The sequence below is a fragment of the Anabrus simplex genome, chromosome 1, assembly GCF_040414725.1.
Source record: "Anabrus simplex isolate iqAnaSimp1 chromosome 1, ASM4041472v1, whole genome shotgun sequence".
Classification (NCBI taxonomy): domain Eukaryota; kingdom Metazoa; phylum Arthropoda; class Insecta; order Orthoptera; family Tettigoniidae; genus Anabrus; species Anabrus simplex.
The window spans coordinates 1073750344-1073766810 of NC_090265.1; the positions used below are offsets into that span (position 1 = coordinate 1073750344).

Consider the following 16467-nt stretch of genomic DNA (forward strand, 5'->3'; position numbering starts at 1 on the left):
GGAGTTGTTCTTGGTTGACCAGAGAAAATCCTTCTTCTTCAAGGGCTTCGAAAACAGTTAGAGCCTTACGGTCGGGTTTGTCCAGATGGCAATTAAAGTCTCCTGTTGGTAGTATTGGCATGTTATTACTCACTTTTTCTAAAGCATGCAAAATGGTTTCTATCACAACTTCTGCAGAAACGTTGGGTCTTATATACATTCCGATTACAGCAAAGTGTCTAAAAGTGATGATCAGGATGTCGAATTCTGTGTATTCACTAACTATTTGACCCATAGACGGCTTGTAGAAACAGGATACTCCTCCTGACGGTCTGCCTTGATGTCCTATCGTTGCCAGTGAATGAACCGAATAGTAGCCCTTGATGCCGACTGGTTCCAGGAGGAAAGTTTCAGTTAGGATTATTAAATCTTGAACTAATATGGATATCTCAGGAGTGCGCATAAGTGACTTGAGGCCTTCGATGTTCCATAGGAGGCATGTAAGTTCACTGCTGTCGGATACGAAAGGAGCAAAAAGTCACATCTTCTGGCCAAAAATCAGGGCTGAATATTCTCTCCTTAAACTTGATGGGAACTCCAACCTTAAAGGCTTTGTTTGATCCTTGGGTGGTCAACATTGAACATTCGGTGACATTATCAATACCATTCTCCTTCAGATATTGGGTGATGTCAAGCGCAGTTGTTTCGCTGCTAAGGTGACCCACATATATCCATACATTTCTTTCTGCTGCTTTCAGTGCTCCAACTGTTGCAGTACCTCTTTGAACGTCTGGTGGTCTTCTGCGTCTTGATTGCACCTGATGGTCTGGATATTGATTGTATTGTCCACGTGTCGTCCCATGACTTTGTTCCATGGAGCTTCCTCTTTACCAGGTTGTACAACTACCTCATCTACATCCGCCTCTCTCTCTACGCCGACTGGCGCAGTAACTCTTTGGAAGTCTGGTGAATTTCTGATTTTTTATTGCAATTCTTGTTCTGGATATTGACTGTTTTGTCTACGCTTAAGTCCCATAGCTGTAGGCTGCTGGGCGTCCCTTTCAACGAATCGGTCACCTGTATCTTCTGTTTCTGTCACCAAAGTTTGTGGTGCGATTGTGACAGCATTTGAGGTTATCCCGGATTGCTGATCGTTTAAGGAATTCCTACGTGTAGATGCAGCTGGTGACTCTGTCAATTTTCTTCTCGGCTTCTGCTTATGATTTTCCTGTATTCTCGGTGCGTCCAAATTCTTGTAATTTGCAACGTCTGTTTGTCCTTGAGGACGAGTGATTTTGTCCATTTCTAATGCTATTATTTCTTGAACTTTTATTGTAAGTAAAGTCTCCATATATTGCTGCATATGATCTATAGCAGATTGCATAGACTCCATGGATCTTACAAGTTTATGAATAAATACCTCTTGATCCTCCATTTGTCTCATTTTTGGCTTACACTTGTTACATAGCCATGTGAGTTTACAATTAGTCCTTTTAAGTGTGTCAAATTTGCCTTGAGTCAAACCCACACACTTCCTGTGAACCCATTTCTCACATGCTTCACATTCCACCGAGTCCTCATCGTCTTCAAAACTACGCCTACACATTCTGCAAGGCTCCACTAGATCACTCTGTGCCTCTACGTCAGGCATTTTCAGCGTTCGGTGAATCTAGTTGACCGTGACTTCCGTGAGAATGGCGACTGTCTTTTAGTGACTCTTTTGTTCTAACCTGTATGGTTTACGATATCGTTTCTTGTGGTCTATAAATTTAATTCATAAATACCAATATATCCACTTGTGTCTTAAATATTGCTAGTGTACTTACATACAAATAAAGCGCCGTATCAAAAAGATAAACCACTTTAGAAGTACATAATACTGCAGTTCGCTTCTAACGCGTCCGCCATGCCAATACACATTGTATATATACTCAGGCTCGAACACGATTAATTGCAAGTCTACTACGTTTACGACTACTGCTTCCAACAAGTGTTGATTGTCTTGTTTACAACCCTACACCAGCGGTAATATCCATATTAAACAGATTTTTAGATGATACAGAAATCATATTATAAACATTCCATAAGGTTAACGTTTCATTAATAGTTGTGTCACTTACAAAGTCTTCATAACACTCCCGACTATGCCTACTTAAGATTGGATTAGGTTTTGTTAATATACAACTCTAGCAAAAACTCTCTTCCCCTCAATCTACATGCCTATTCCAATCACCTACCCTCTTGTCCACCCTCTAACACACCCTCTTTCATTCTGCTCTCACAGGACTTTTTTACCGCACATAAATACCTGTTCAACTCGCCCCCGCTTTCCCACTGCTTAATAATCCATCTCAGAATTGATTGCTCGTCCCCTCTTCCCAATAGTTTCTTATGAGCGGCACTCAATAATCTTTGCCTTATCTTACTCATTCCTTCACAGTCACTTAATAAGTGAAAATCATCATTTACTGCCCTGCAAAGTATACACAGTCTTGTCCCTCCCTTGCAGCCACCCCTTATTCCTATGCAATCCTAAGAGCCACTACATCATCCCATACCTTTTAGACCTGTCAATGAATCTAATATTCATCCCTGCTATTTCCTCTATTTTCGTCAAAACATTCAGCGAATTTCTCAGTCTACTTTCCCCCAATAATTTCTGCCTATTAATATCTCTAATCCTCCTCTCAAGAATCTTCATCCTTCTAACTTCTGTCTTCGTCCATACCTCCCCCCACAGGTGTCCTAATCCTATCATCTCCAAATATCCCTTAATTTTTTCTAGCCATCCGCCCTTATACATGCTCTTACTTTGCTGTTCATACGCTGCCTGTAAAACCCTCCCACCTTCCTGTCTTTTAAAATTCATCCAGTATCTAACTATTCTTTTCACACCCTCGGATTCTAAATCCTCCCCACATTAATTCCGCCCCTGCATTTGCTGTGCATCTCGGCAAACCCATCACTATTTTACCAAAACTACTAATAATACCTCTTAATTCCCCTCTTCTCTCATCCAACCCCCAAACTTCTGCGCCGTACAATACCCTCCCAAAAATAACCGATCTTAACACTAGCCTCAAGGTGTTATAACTAATACCCGGGTATTTGGCTATCAGGTTTCTGACTGAGGCTAGGGCTGCCAATCCTCTGTTTTTCATCCTTCTTATCTGATCTTTCCACGTTCCTTTACTGTTAAAAATAACTCCTAAATATTCCAACTTCTTTACTTGTTCCAATCTTTCTCCCTGGAGTATCCATTTCCCTTCCATCTTTCTTCCTTTGTTTCCCTGAACTACTAATATTTTAGATTTATTACCATTAATTTTCAAGCCCCATTTCTTCGCAAACAGCGACACTGCATTTAAAGCTCTATTCATCCCCCTTGAAATTAGCGTCATCAATATCACGTCATCAGCAAATATCAGTCCCGGTACCTCCAGGCCATTAATTACCGGCACAGCCCAGTTGTTTGCCCCATGCCCCTCCAGAATATCGTTAATAAATAAAATAAACAATACTGGCGATAACTTGCACCCTTCTTTTAAACCCACCCTGGACTCTAAGGGTCTACTCAGTCTCTCATCTCCCAATTTTACACAAAACCTGACAACCCTATATATTCCCTCTACTGCTCTCAACATTTTGTCTGAAATCCCCAGCCTACCTAATTTCTCTAATAGGGCCTCTCTATTCACCTTATCAAATGCTTTCTCAAAATCTATTGCTGCCACATAAACCATACTTCTAGCCATACTCTTGTACTTTTCTAAAACAGTCTTCACTATCATTATATTATCCACTGTTCTCTTCTTTTTCCTAAATCCCCCTTGAAAATCTGTCAATATTTCATTTTCTTCCGCCCACCCGCTTAATCTGTTCGCTAACACCCCAGTGTATATTTTACTTAAGGAGTCTAACAGAGATATTCCTCTATAATTGTTCACACTGTTCCTACTACCCTTACCTTTATATACTGGACATACAATTCCTATTTCCCATTTCTTCGGGTATTTACCTCCCTCATAGATCTTATTAAATAATTTAACTATGCCCTCTTTCATAGTCTCATTTTTGCTAATTTCTTTCCAAAACTTGTTATTTATCCCATTACATCCCCCGGCCGACTTTCCTCTAACTCTGCTTATCACTCTCAGTATTTCCTCCCTTGTAATTTCCTTGTCCAGTTCATAAATTGCCACTCTCCTATTCCTCCAAATTACTTCATCCCCTGCCCTTCTCTATCTTTCTTCTCCCTTCTCCCCCAGTAATTCATCAAAGTACCTCACCCATTGAACTTCCTCAATACTCGCTCTCTCTATATTCCTACCACCTTCAGACATGCCAACTTTCAAAAGTGAAAAATCAGGAGAAATTTCGTGATTCGCGACGTATTACGACACATCACTGACGGCAGAACATGCACAACATTATAATTCAATACATTAACAATTCTATTTGCCCATATATATACATTTTTTTCATCATTTACATGTGAATACTAAATACTGGACATACCTGAACTGTAGGAACATGTGACTTCTCGTCTTTCAACATGGTGATCACATTGTTGTTCAACACACCAGTAGCAGACTTAACCCTCTTCAGAAACTCGGAACTAAATTTTTGCTCAAAGCACTTGCCTTGCTGAACTGATTTCAAGGTTAAAAGTTTATCCAAAGTTTGTTCAGACAGCAAGGACCTGAACTGTGTTTTTGTCTTTGTGACTCAGCTAAAAATCCTTTCACGCTCTGCATTGCTATGTGGAATTGATAAAATAGCAAGCATCACCTTAGAGAGTCTGTCATGTTTAAGTACACCATCAGGTGATTTCATCTGACCTACCAATGCCCATTGAACATCAATTCTTCTTTTTACAGGTCTGTTTCTTCGGGCTGAAAGTTACAGAACTGGGAGTGCAGAATATCAGTTTCTTTATCCAAATGTTCCGTTTCAGTGGTCAAAATGTTCGGACACTTGTTAATGAAAAATCTAAGGCTAGAAAATGATGCCTTACTTATAGCAGAAATATTTGCAACTTCTGCATTAATTAAAACTTCATCTTTGAATGGAAATTTGTGTACCATGTAGTCACACAATGAAGAAAAACATTAAAGAATATGCACTTTTCCTCAGACTTCAACGTGTTCACTAAAACAAACGCAGAGTTCCGTATCATCAGATCACAACCATCCTTTCGATTTGCTGGAGTATGATAATCTACATCATGGAGAGAGGAGGATCTTTTAGTAACGTCTGGTTTCACAAACCTTGCCATCACATTCTTCAATAGTTCCTCCAAAACTGACCTCAATAAGTGGATGTGCGGCATACTTGACTGAAGAGCTACGTTTGCATTCTCAAAGATATCCATAAAACGTGAGAGAAAAGGGCAAAAAGATTTATGAAATTTTGATGAAAGGAACATGAAAAGTCGTACTTCACGTGACAATGCATGGCTCTTAGTGTCATAAGTAGTTTCATTTTTTTTTTTTTTGTGAATCTAGTGACTGGGTTTTCCTTTTAACTGAGGAGTGAGGTGAAATGTTGTGACAATCCTTAACGTTTTCAGACAAACAAGACACATCTGCACTTAAACTGTGCTTAGGAATTTTGTAAGTCTTCAAAGTTCCCATCTGAGAATCCTTACTCATAATTTTGTTCCTGAATAATGTAACCAAAGGGTCCCACTGAAGCAAAATCCTATCTAAACACCTAAGTGATAACCATGAGTAGGCACATGCTTCAGAATTTTCCTGATCTCTGTGTTGTGTAAAGTCTGAAATTCTTTGAACTTTTCTTTCCTCTTTGCACTCCTTTCCAGATAATAAAATATATCAATTATACTTTCATCTACATTTAAGGGCAAGCACGCCGCACCCTTCTCGACAGCAAGATTAATTAGGTGACAAGAGCAGCCTACGATGATATGTTACTCTTTTCCCGCTTCAAACATCCTGCCACACCATTCTTTAATCCTACCATTACTGGAGCATTATCAACACCAAGAGCTAGGCAGTTTTTTTAATGGAATGCAGAATTCACAAAAAGTTGAGAGCAAAAGGTTGGTTAGCTCCAGTAACATCCCCTTCTAAATTAGACACAGAGAGTAGACACCTCTAAATTTCATTGAATTCAGGCTTTAAAATGTTATAACAATGGGATATATCTTCAAGTCGCTTTTATTGCTACCATCAGTAGCAACAGAAAATGCATTCACCTGCAAATGTGATACAATTTTTGCCCTTTCTTCCATGCACATTTCTGTAATGATAGAAGCTGTTTTCGTTCTAGCACACCCACATCATTTAACGATTTCCAAATCAGGAAACATTTTGCAAAACAAAGGTCCCGCGTGATCGGCATAATGATGTAAATAACGCCTCGGCATTCGTCATAGGATTTACATCTTGGTTTTTACATGAAAAGTTCAGTTTCTGGTTTCTTTCTACACACTGGACACTCTAATTATTTTTTTTCGTTTGTATATGCTTGAGTATATCGCATTTCCCGCCATGTGCAACTGAAAAATCACCCCTACATAAAGTACAGAATGTGAACGTTGGTCCCTTTCTGGATTCACTCAAACACGGAAACTCTTCCCTACAAGCACTTTTAAACACTGCATCATATTTCTTTTTTGACATTTTGACCAAAACAAATATTAAGGCACAACACGAGCACTTCTGCAGGTCTTGCCTCGGGTAGAACGACTATGGTGTGCTACTTCTGAGGTTAGGTTTCTCCAAAGAAAATGTTACTCGCTTGACTCGCTTGCAAAGAGAACGACTGTATTATAGACCAAAGAGCAGCACATGACTGGCCACCGTGCCCCGTACTGCCATATGGTATCATTATTAGAACTACTATCGATCAGCCATACTCCGCCATATATCGATAGAATGAGGAAACCCGCGGGAGTTTAAAATAATACGAAAATTACGGACATTGCTCTGAAAATCGGGAGATCGGACCCGGCGATCGGGAGGAACGATGAAAAATCGGGAGTCTCCTGCTCAAATCGGGAGACTTGGCACGTCTGCACCTTTAATTATTCTATTAATCGTATCCCATACTCTCTCAAAGTTGTTAGACTTACAATCCTTATTTATGGTTTCAATTTGTTCCTCTAACCACACCTTTTTTACCTCACAAATTTTCTTTTTATACTCCTTCCTCAAAATGCAGAAAATCTCCCTTTCTTGGCTCCCACCTTTCTTTCTGTATTCTCCTAACGTGCCCATCACTTTTCTCCGCATTTCTTCACTCTCTGTTAAACCATGCTTCTCCCTCTTTCTTATTTCTCTTTCCACATTCTGCCTTCTGTGCTATCATCTTTATAGGATGTAGCAGCAATCCCAAGGCTTTATCAATATTATTCTCCTCTAATGCACCTTCCCACCCATATTTCAGAAGTTGTACTTCCTCTTTTACTACCCTATTCCAAACCCTTCCCACTTCCTCCGTCCATTTATACTTATTATATCTACTCCCGTGTTTATCCTTTGTCTCAGCTTTCTTCCTTGTACCTTTCTCTTCCCCTCTTCTCAACATAACCCACACTGGGAAATGGTGTGATTGAATCCAATCTCCTACTTCCATTCTTACAATATCCTCAGTCACTCCTTCCGAACTTAAGATCATATCTATCACACTACCACCCTTCTCAGTAACATATGTCAATTTCCCCTTACTGTCACCCTCCATCCATCCATTCAGGATATACAATTTCCCCACAGTGCACATCTCTAGGAGCTTTTCCCCATAACTGTTTATAATTTTATCCTCACTCCTTCTACTCTTCCACATACACAATCCATCCTCCCTACTATATACTGGGCACTGTTCCCCTATTCTCGCATTCCAATCCCTGAATAACAACAAATCCTCTTCTCCTAGAAACTTTCCTCTTATCCTACTAATGTCCACCAATAACTCTTCAAAAAAATATTTGTTTGCATACGCTGAACTACTAGGATGGCAGTAAACGAAAGCTAGATTTATTATCTTCCCCTTTCCCTCAACCCCTCCCATATTCAATCTCAACCATATAGTTCCTTTCATATCCGTCTCTATATCCTCTACCAGATCACTAATTTCTTCCTTTATTAAAACTATCATCCCTCCTGGGGAGCGTAACTTATTCCTCTCCTTTCTTCTATATTTATATTTTATCACAAACCCCTTCCATGAAATCTCCCTCCCTGTATCCAGCCACGTCTCCAAGAGTGCCACAACATCAAAACTTTCTATTACTTCCCGGACTTTCTTATTCCCTAATTTATTCATTACTCCCTCAATATTCACACATCCTATTTTCCAATATAGTTATAACTTTCCCTCTTTCCCTTCTAAGTCTCCCCCTCTATTCTTGCTCCTTGTATTTATTCCCCAGATGTCTTTTAAACCCTTACTTCTTCCTTTACTCATAATTGCTTTACCTTCTTGCTGATCAGTCTTCTCGGAACCTTTGTTGCTCCCTACACCACTACACTCTGCACTCACAGTTTCTTGCTGCTCACTCTCCCTGCCTCCTTCACTCGCTTGCTCTTCTATCTCCACACGGCACTGTCCGTCCCCTGTTCCTTCCTTGTCGTCGTTCATACACTCACTTCCACTTAGCATCTCTCCCTGTCTCTCTTCGCACTTTTCACTAATACTTTCGATAATTACACTTGTACCATCCTCCTCTTCTCCATTTTCAATATCTTTCACTTGTCTATCTTCCCCATTATTCTCTACACTTCTCTTTGCCTCTTCGTCTTGTTTCATCCTCATTTCTAGGTCCATCAGTCTTTCCACCGACCAGATTTTACTCCAGTTGTTGCCTGACACCACTAGTTCCTGTCCTTTGATGATTGCTCTCAACCCCTGCTGCCTGGCTCGTATACTATGTTTTCTAAGGATTCTTTCGATCTTTCTCGCTTCAGTTCCCATGTCCCTCTTTATCCATATTTTTTCCCTCCGCAAGTTATCTGCATTACCAACCACTATATCAGCCATCAACGTAGAAAGTAGTTGCACTTTGATAGGCCTACTACCTCTAAATCTTTCCACTCTCTGCACATCATCTATGTCCCCTTGACTGAAATTTATTATCATTTTCCCTTGAATTAGGTCCACTACTTTATAATTTATACTCGTCTTATCTTCCTTCTTCTCCTCTTGCACGCCGTATAGAAATAGGCATTTATTTCCACGATTTGGAGTGTTAGTAACTACTTCGGCTTTCAGTTTCGCCATCTCCTCTTCTAACCGCCCTCTTTTCTCTCTTAATGCTGAAACTTCTGCGCCATTTTTCTTCACCTGCAAAGCTGTGTCTTCTGCCTTTTCTTGGAACCACCCCTTCATTTTTTCAAACTCCCTCGTTTGTTCCCGGATCATGTTTTCGATTTGCTCAAAGGGACAGGCCTCCACGACCACCTCCTTTACGATTTTTCTAATTGCTTCCATGTCCTCCCAGCTCATATTTCCCCTGAAAGTCGGACCTGGGTTCAGTTCTACCCCAGCAATCCAAAGCAATATCATAATCACCGCCGCAGATAGCATTAATTCTCCTATTTTTTCCAATTCTATTTTACATCCTCTTGTCTTCACTTCTTCTTTCTTCCCTCCCATCCTCCTATGCTCGCCCTGTACTGCTCCACACCAATCATTGCCTGTAAGCACCTCACTGCCTTCCTGCACTCCGCACTTAAACTGCCTTCTCCCACTCCAGGGACCCTCCACTAAATACGTCTGCACTCGCCAGTGGCTCAAGCTGAACTGCACAGGAATAAATCTATTCAGTTATCTCAGGCATTTAGGACACGGCGCAATTGGTACAAAAGAGAAAATCGCATATCCAAGTCATGCCCCTTGCCAGACAAGAAAGCTTTCTCTAAAGAGCCCCGTGGGAAGTTTCATCACACGACTGAACGCAACAATGGCATTGCTTTTGTACAATGGAAGGATAATGCTATTGTCACCGTTGTCTCTAACAGTACTGGAGTGGCCGCAATAGGAAATGTGAAGAGATATTTCCAGAAAGACAAGAAAAATGTTATGGTTCCTCGTCCAGCCTGTATCGCAAAATATAACCCTGGTATGGGAGGAACAGACATAATGGATCAGGGTATTGGTCAATACCGTGTCAGTATTCATACAAAAAAATGGTACTGGCCTATTTTCACTTGGCTGTTGGATATTGCCATTGTGAACGCATGGTTCCTTTACCGCAAGAATCACAAGGGCACATCACAACTTGACTTCTGTAGAGAAGTTGTTCAAGTGCATCTAAAACGCTATGGTGTCCCACAAAAAATTCCTGGGAGAGTAAGTGTTGCCCGAAATACACTGACTGACAGTGACAATGCAACACCAAGGAGGAGTGGTTCGAAAGGGATGAAAGTTGGGGAAAAAACAGAGACCGCACGTACGAATAATTGATGTTCATTTCAAACCGATATGCAGGTTACAAAATGCGCACGACATCGACTCAGTAGGATGTAGGACCACCGCGAGCGGCGATGCACGCAGAAACACGTCGAGGTACAGAGTCAATAAGAGTGCGGATGGTGTCCTGAGGGATGGTTCTCCATTCTCTGTTAACCATTTGCCACAGTTGGTCGTCCGTACTAGGGTGGGGCAGAGTTTGCAAACGGCGTCCAATGAGATCCCACACGTGTTCGATTGGTGAGAGATCCGGAGAGTACGCTGGCCACGGAAGCATCTGTACACCTCGTAGAGCCTGTTGGGAGATGCGAGCAGTGTGTGGGCGGGCATTATCCTGCTGAAACAGAGCATTGGGCAGCCCCTGAAGGTACGGGAGTGCCACCGGCCGCAGCACATGCTGCACGTAGCGGTGGGCATTTAACGTGCCTTGAATACGCACTAGAGGTGACGTGGAATCATACGCAACAGCGCCCCAAACCATGATGCCGCGTTGTCTAGCGGTAGGGCGCTCCACAGTTACTGCCGGATTTGACCTTTCTCCACGCCGACGCCACACTCGTCTGCGGTGACTATCACTGACAGAACAGAAGCGTGACTCATCGGAGAACACGACGTTCCGCCATTCCCTCATCCAAGTCGCTCTAGCCCGGCACCATGCCAGGCGTGCACGTCTATCCTGTGGAGTCAATGGTAGTCTTCTGAGCGGACGCCGGGAGTGCAGGCCTCCTTCAACCAATCGACGGGAAATTGTTCTGGTCGATATTGGAACAGCCAGGGTGTCTTGCACATGCTGAAGAATGGCGGTCGACGTGGCGAGCGGGGCTGCCACCGCTTGGCGGCGGATGCGCCGATCCTCGCGTGCTGACGTCACTCGGGCTGCGCCTGGACCCCTCGCACGTGCCACATGTCCCTGCGCCAACCATCTTCGCCACAGGCGCTGCACCGTGGACACATCCCTATGGGTATCGGCTGCGATTTGACGAAGCGACCAACCTGCCCTTCTCAGCCCGATCACCATACCCCTCGTAGTCGTCTGTCTGCTGGAAATGCCTCCGTTGACGGCGGCCTGGCATTCTTAGCTATACACGTGTCCTGTGGCACACGACAACACGTTCTACAATGACTGTCGGCTGAGAAATCACGGTACGAAGTGGGCCATTCGCCAACGCCGTGTCCCATTTATCGTTCGCTACGTGCGCAGCACAGCAGCGCATTTCACATCATGAGCATACCTCAGTGACATCAGTCTACCCTGCAATTGGCATAAAGTTCTGACCACTCCTTCTTGGTGTTGCATTTGCTCTGTCAGTGTACAATGCCAGCTTTGAGATTTGATGGACTCAATCACTTTGTTGCAAACTGCAATAGGAGAAGATGTGCCAATGAAGGGTGCAAGTCATTCGGCAGAACAATATGTCTGAAGTGTAATGTAGGCTTTTGCGTAACATGTTTTGCTACATACCATACTCGGTGAGCTGTGTCAACAGGTTGGAACAATATTAACCATTTATTGTACCCTGTACAATGATAGCAGTGTAACCGCCCAGTGATACCATATGGTATCAACTAATATCTCGTAAAATAAATTCTTGTTTGAAAATATTGTGTTTTCCCAATTCGTATACCCTAACCATCACAAATTAATGAAAATATTATTAAAGTAGGAACATTTTTTTCTGGGCGCTAATGGGTTAATTCAGCAAAGCACTGCTAGATGCTTGTTTGGAAGACAAAATCCAATCAAGAGTTATTTCAAGTTTAGTATATGCTTGTCCATTGTCTAGGCAGAAGAAACAAGCTTCTGTTTTACTGGTGCTTGGTGTTAAGTACAACTTCCTGAAGTACTCCATTAGAGTTGCAAGATCCGTATTTAAGTAACTAATGTTAGATCGTCAGCATAAGCAAACTTTCAGGTGGTAGAGTTAGGCATATCTGCAATAGAGAAATTGAACAACAGCAGAGGTAGCATTGATGCTTGAGAGAGACCACTGTTTAGAATTTTAACTTTGCTATGCCTATTATGCATTATTATCATGAGCAATCTGTTTGGTAACATGTTTATTAATTGGGACAGCAACTTACAACCCATCCACTTGAGGAATTTATACACAAGACCTTCCCTCCAGACTGTCGTATATAGCAGTCAGATCTACAGACACAGCTCCACTTTTCAATCGCTTCTCAAAGCCTGGTTCAATGTGTGTCAACACGAGAACTTAAGTCTTCCTAACTCCCATAGGTCGGAAACTACTTGAACGAATATAACAATGCTAAAAACCTCAGAACTTATCCTATTATAGATGAGGGGAGGGAAGCCAATTTCTACATGTGGTGCCCCTGCATAGGAACCTCGACTATATTCTCTAGTACTGAACTGAACATCAGCACTACGGCTGTCATACTTTCATGATCTCCTGGCATAAGATTTACAAAAGAATGTGATTTGCCAGCTCTTTTAAGAGTCATTCAACAAAGCCTTTGGGATCTATTTTGAGAATCCTCCAGATAAAAATATAATAATAATAATATGGTTTCAACTACCATATGCAGACATTGATTTAATGCCATCTGGCTGCCTGTTCATTAATTTTGAAGTTTCATTTTATTCTAGTCCAGCTATACTGTGCAATATTAATACTGTGTGTTCCAATTATTTTTATTTTTTTACTTACCTTGTACGGTCTGCCTCACACATCCCCCGTATTCCATTCTATGTACTGTAACTTACTCCTGCCAACAACATACTGGCTGCTATATTGTTTGATCAGCTGATTCCATCTCCATGATGTCAGTTCTCCAACTTGTTGATTTCCTTCTTGTACATTCTCGAAGGACATTGTACCATATACATACTCGCCACCTCTTCTGATAGGAGGTTGAACTGAGAGTGTAATTAGTGTGGATGCCTGAGTACATTGGATTTCTGCTCCATGAACTTCAACTACTTTCATCAGGTGGGAGACACGGAAAAATGTTAAGTAAAATTTGATCATCTTTCTCTCTTCTGGATTACTGACATAGTTTGGGGAGTGACTGACATAAGGTGCCACTACAGTGTTCTGAACAGTTCAAAGTCATTCACCAAGCAGAACAGATTTGTTATTTTTGTTAATGCAAATTATGGGAATCTTCGTGTGCGGGACTCGTAACCTTCTTGTGCACTGAATAAATTACTTTCCATGCTGTGAACTCTCGGCTTCCTTTCCTGTCCTTTTATCTCCACCTTGTTATTCTAGTTTGTAATATTTGTATAGATTAAGATAACCAAGATTCCTTGAAAATATTTTGCTCGAAAGATCATGTGTATCGGAATCTAAAAATTTAAACTTTGGTCAATTCACTCTCGTTTAACCTCTCCATATCTAAGCAGGTTGATTTAAATGATTGTCTTTTGAAAGTGTCTTTAAGGTTGTATCATAACCTTACTCTATAGTGTACAAATGTAATTATTCGTCTACGTTATTGAGACCTTATGACCTTATTCGTCATTAATATCGGTAGTTAATTTATCTTTCTAGTCTTCTAATCTTGTATACCTCCATTTGAACAAGCAAGCCTCCAAAATACCTGGCAAAATATATTTTGCCTTCGTCAAGGTGGTGATACCTTTGAGAAGGGTGTTCTGAACTGTTATGTCACTTTCTACCATATCCCATTATAGTGTACGCACTTACCATCACACTGTAACAAACAAATTCTGTCACACTACTAAACAGCAGAGTAAACTGAATCTTTCTTGGGCAACTATGGCTGAGTTTTAATGGATATTTTTCGGCTTAACACCAGATGTGTCACCAGATCTTTTACATGCCAACATGGTAGGTCATGGAATGTCTAATGGATAATGGAATTTATTCTGCCCTTCAAATATCCGACTACATTGGCCGGGTGTGAACTTGTGATCTTGGGATCCAGAGGCCAAACTCTAGCACTGATCCACAGAGGGCACTAATGAAGGAATGCAGATCACTTACACGCAGTAACAACAAATGAAATTGTTATCTTAAAATGAAAAATCTGTCCAAGAACTACTTTGTAAAGTGTTTAAACAAGGATTCAGAAAGAAGGTCCTCTTTCACTTTCTTTTTTTTAAATACATTGCATTAGTGTTGCAAGTAGGTAACATCTAGATGCTGGTCTCCTAACTCTGAACGAGATAAAGATGTGCTTAAAAACCATCAAATTGAGTATAAAAATGAAAAATATTATCAGTGAATTACTTTAGTCGTAGACATCAGTACTCATCAAACAACTTAAACATCTACAATTTGTGGAAAAGTACAATAAATTGGTTCCTGATGAACAGTACATTGACAAAGAATCTATTTTAGAAATTTTTTTAAGGACTACAATATTGAATTCAGTCATTTTGCCTTTAATGACAATTCAACATGCTTAATATTAAAAGAAAGCTGTAAAATATCTGAAGAGGAATGAAAAACTGAAGAGCAAAAATACCTTCCAAAATTATCCTCAGCAGTCATTGTTAAGGGATGACAAAAGTCACACTTGGATTTTTCATCATTTGCTGGTTCACTAACAAACATCTTATTTGGTTTATGAGACCCTGTCGCAGGCCGCTTTCCTCGTACTGCATTGTAAACTGTGAATCTATGATTGTAATGGTCTTGTAAGGAAAAAATCATCTGAAAATGTGAAAAAGTGTAAAAAATTTAATTACCTTTACAGACTTTTAATATTGGCAAATGCTATAGTGAATGAAAAATATTTATACCAAAGTCAGTGCCAAATGGGAAGAGTTTTGACTTCAAAGACTACTTAGAAATGTCCAACCAAGCATCAGCTATGTTATCACGTTATCCCACCCACTCAATGTGTTGTACTCCTCAAAAAATTTCACTGTGTTTAAATATCACTCGAGCCAAGCCAAAATATTTTTATTTCATAAGAAGAACCACAATGCAAAGAGCTTCCCATCTGACAGACTATCAATTAAGATCACCAACATGGTTTTTATGAATTACCAAATAAATGACCACTGTAAGATGATTCAAGAATCCAAAGTCAAGCCAATATGTGGAAAACTAACTTGCAGATTACTAAAAGTATTTTACGACACTTAGGAATATACAACATTTTCTTAAATGTTGAGGACACTCCTCAGTAATATGCAATTCTAAGTCTAAAGCTTCTTTGGCTTCCTACGTTCTCTCAAATTTTGCATTGCACCAACACAGATAGATCTTATGATGACAATGGGATAAGAAAGGACTAGGAGTGGAAAGGAAGCAGCTGTGGCCTTAATTAGGGTACAGCCCCAGCATTTGCCTGCAGTTAACAGCCATGAAAGTAGTAAAAATGAGTACTCTTTAAAAACAGGTGAGAACAATTGCAGAAAGGTGATTGCAGTAAGACATGAAGTTGGAATAAACTCATGGGATGAAGCTGAATGTATGAATTTATTTTTGGTGCTGGAACATCTCTATGCCACACATTAAGGATACATGATAATTTATTATTAGCTTCCTAAAAATGATTAAGGGTGCCACAAGGACAAAGAATAACATATACAAATACTGTAATATGGTTAGACAACTGCAGACAGAAAAAAGTACAAGAGATTAAGGAAAATAAGACAAGGTTTACATAGTACGTAAGTGATGTTGTAAAATCTTGACAGATCTCGTAATTGCCAAGATTGCAATTTCTCTGAATGTATTATATGGGATACCCTGCATTTTGCAGGTCTTTACAAGAAGGTTTGGAATCATTCCACAAGCACCCATCATCAATCCAATCACCTCAATATGATCAAGAGTGTATTTATTTTTATAGTGGGATATTGGGTTCATAAATGTCCTCCTCATTGTCAATCTTCAGTTTTTGATTCAGCTTTACAGGCTATTATATCAATTCACTTTGTGCTCTCTTACATAAGAGATTCCAGAAAATTCCTTGTGAGTTGTATGTCCTCTCCTTTTGTAAAGAGTCTACTAACATGTGACGGATGGTGTGGTGACTAGCAATGTGAAGAGTTTCACCGTGCAGGTAATAGCCAAGGTATGTGATAGGGTTTTGATCTCAGTATAGCAA

At 40.6% G+C, this 16467-nt stretch overlaps 1 protein-coding gene across 5 annotated transcripts in view; it reads right to left on the bottom strand.

Annotated features, from left to right (window-relative positions):
• Positions 1–16467, bottom strand: part of LOC136857995 (uncharacterized) — a 310013-nt gene that overhangs the window by 210912 nt on the left and 82634 nt on the right. For all 5 annotated transcript variants that reach the window (XM_067137167.2, XM_068225398.1, XM_067137165.2 and 2 more), the window contains one exon: positions 14872–15059. In XM_067137167.2, the coding sequence (XP_066993268.2) occupies positions 14872–15059 (188 nt within the window). The remainder of the gene's footprint in view (positions 1–14871; positions 15060–16467) is intronic.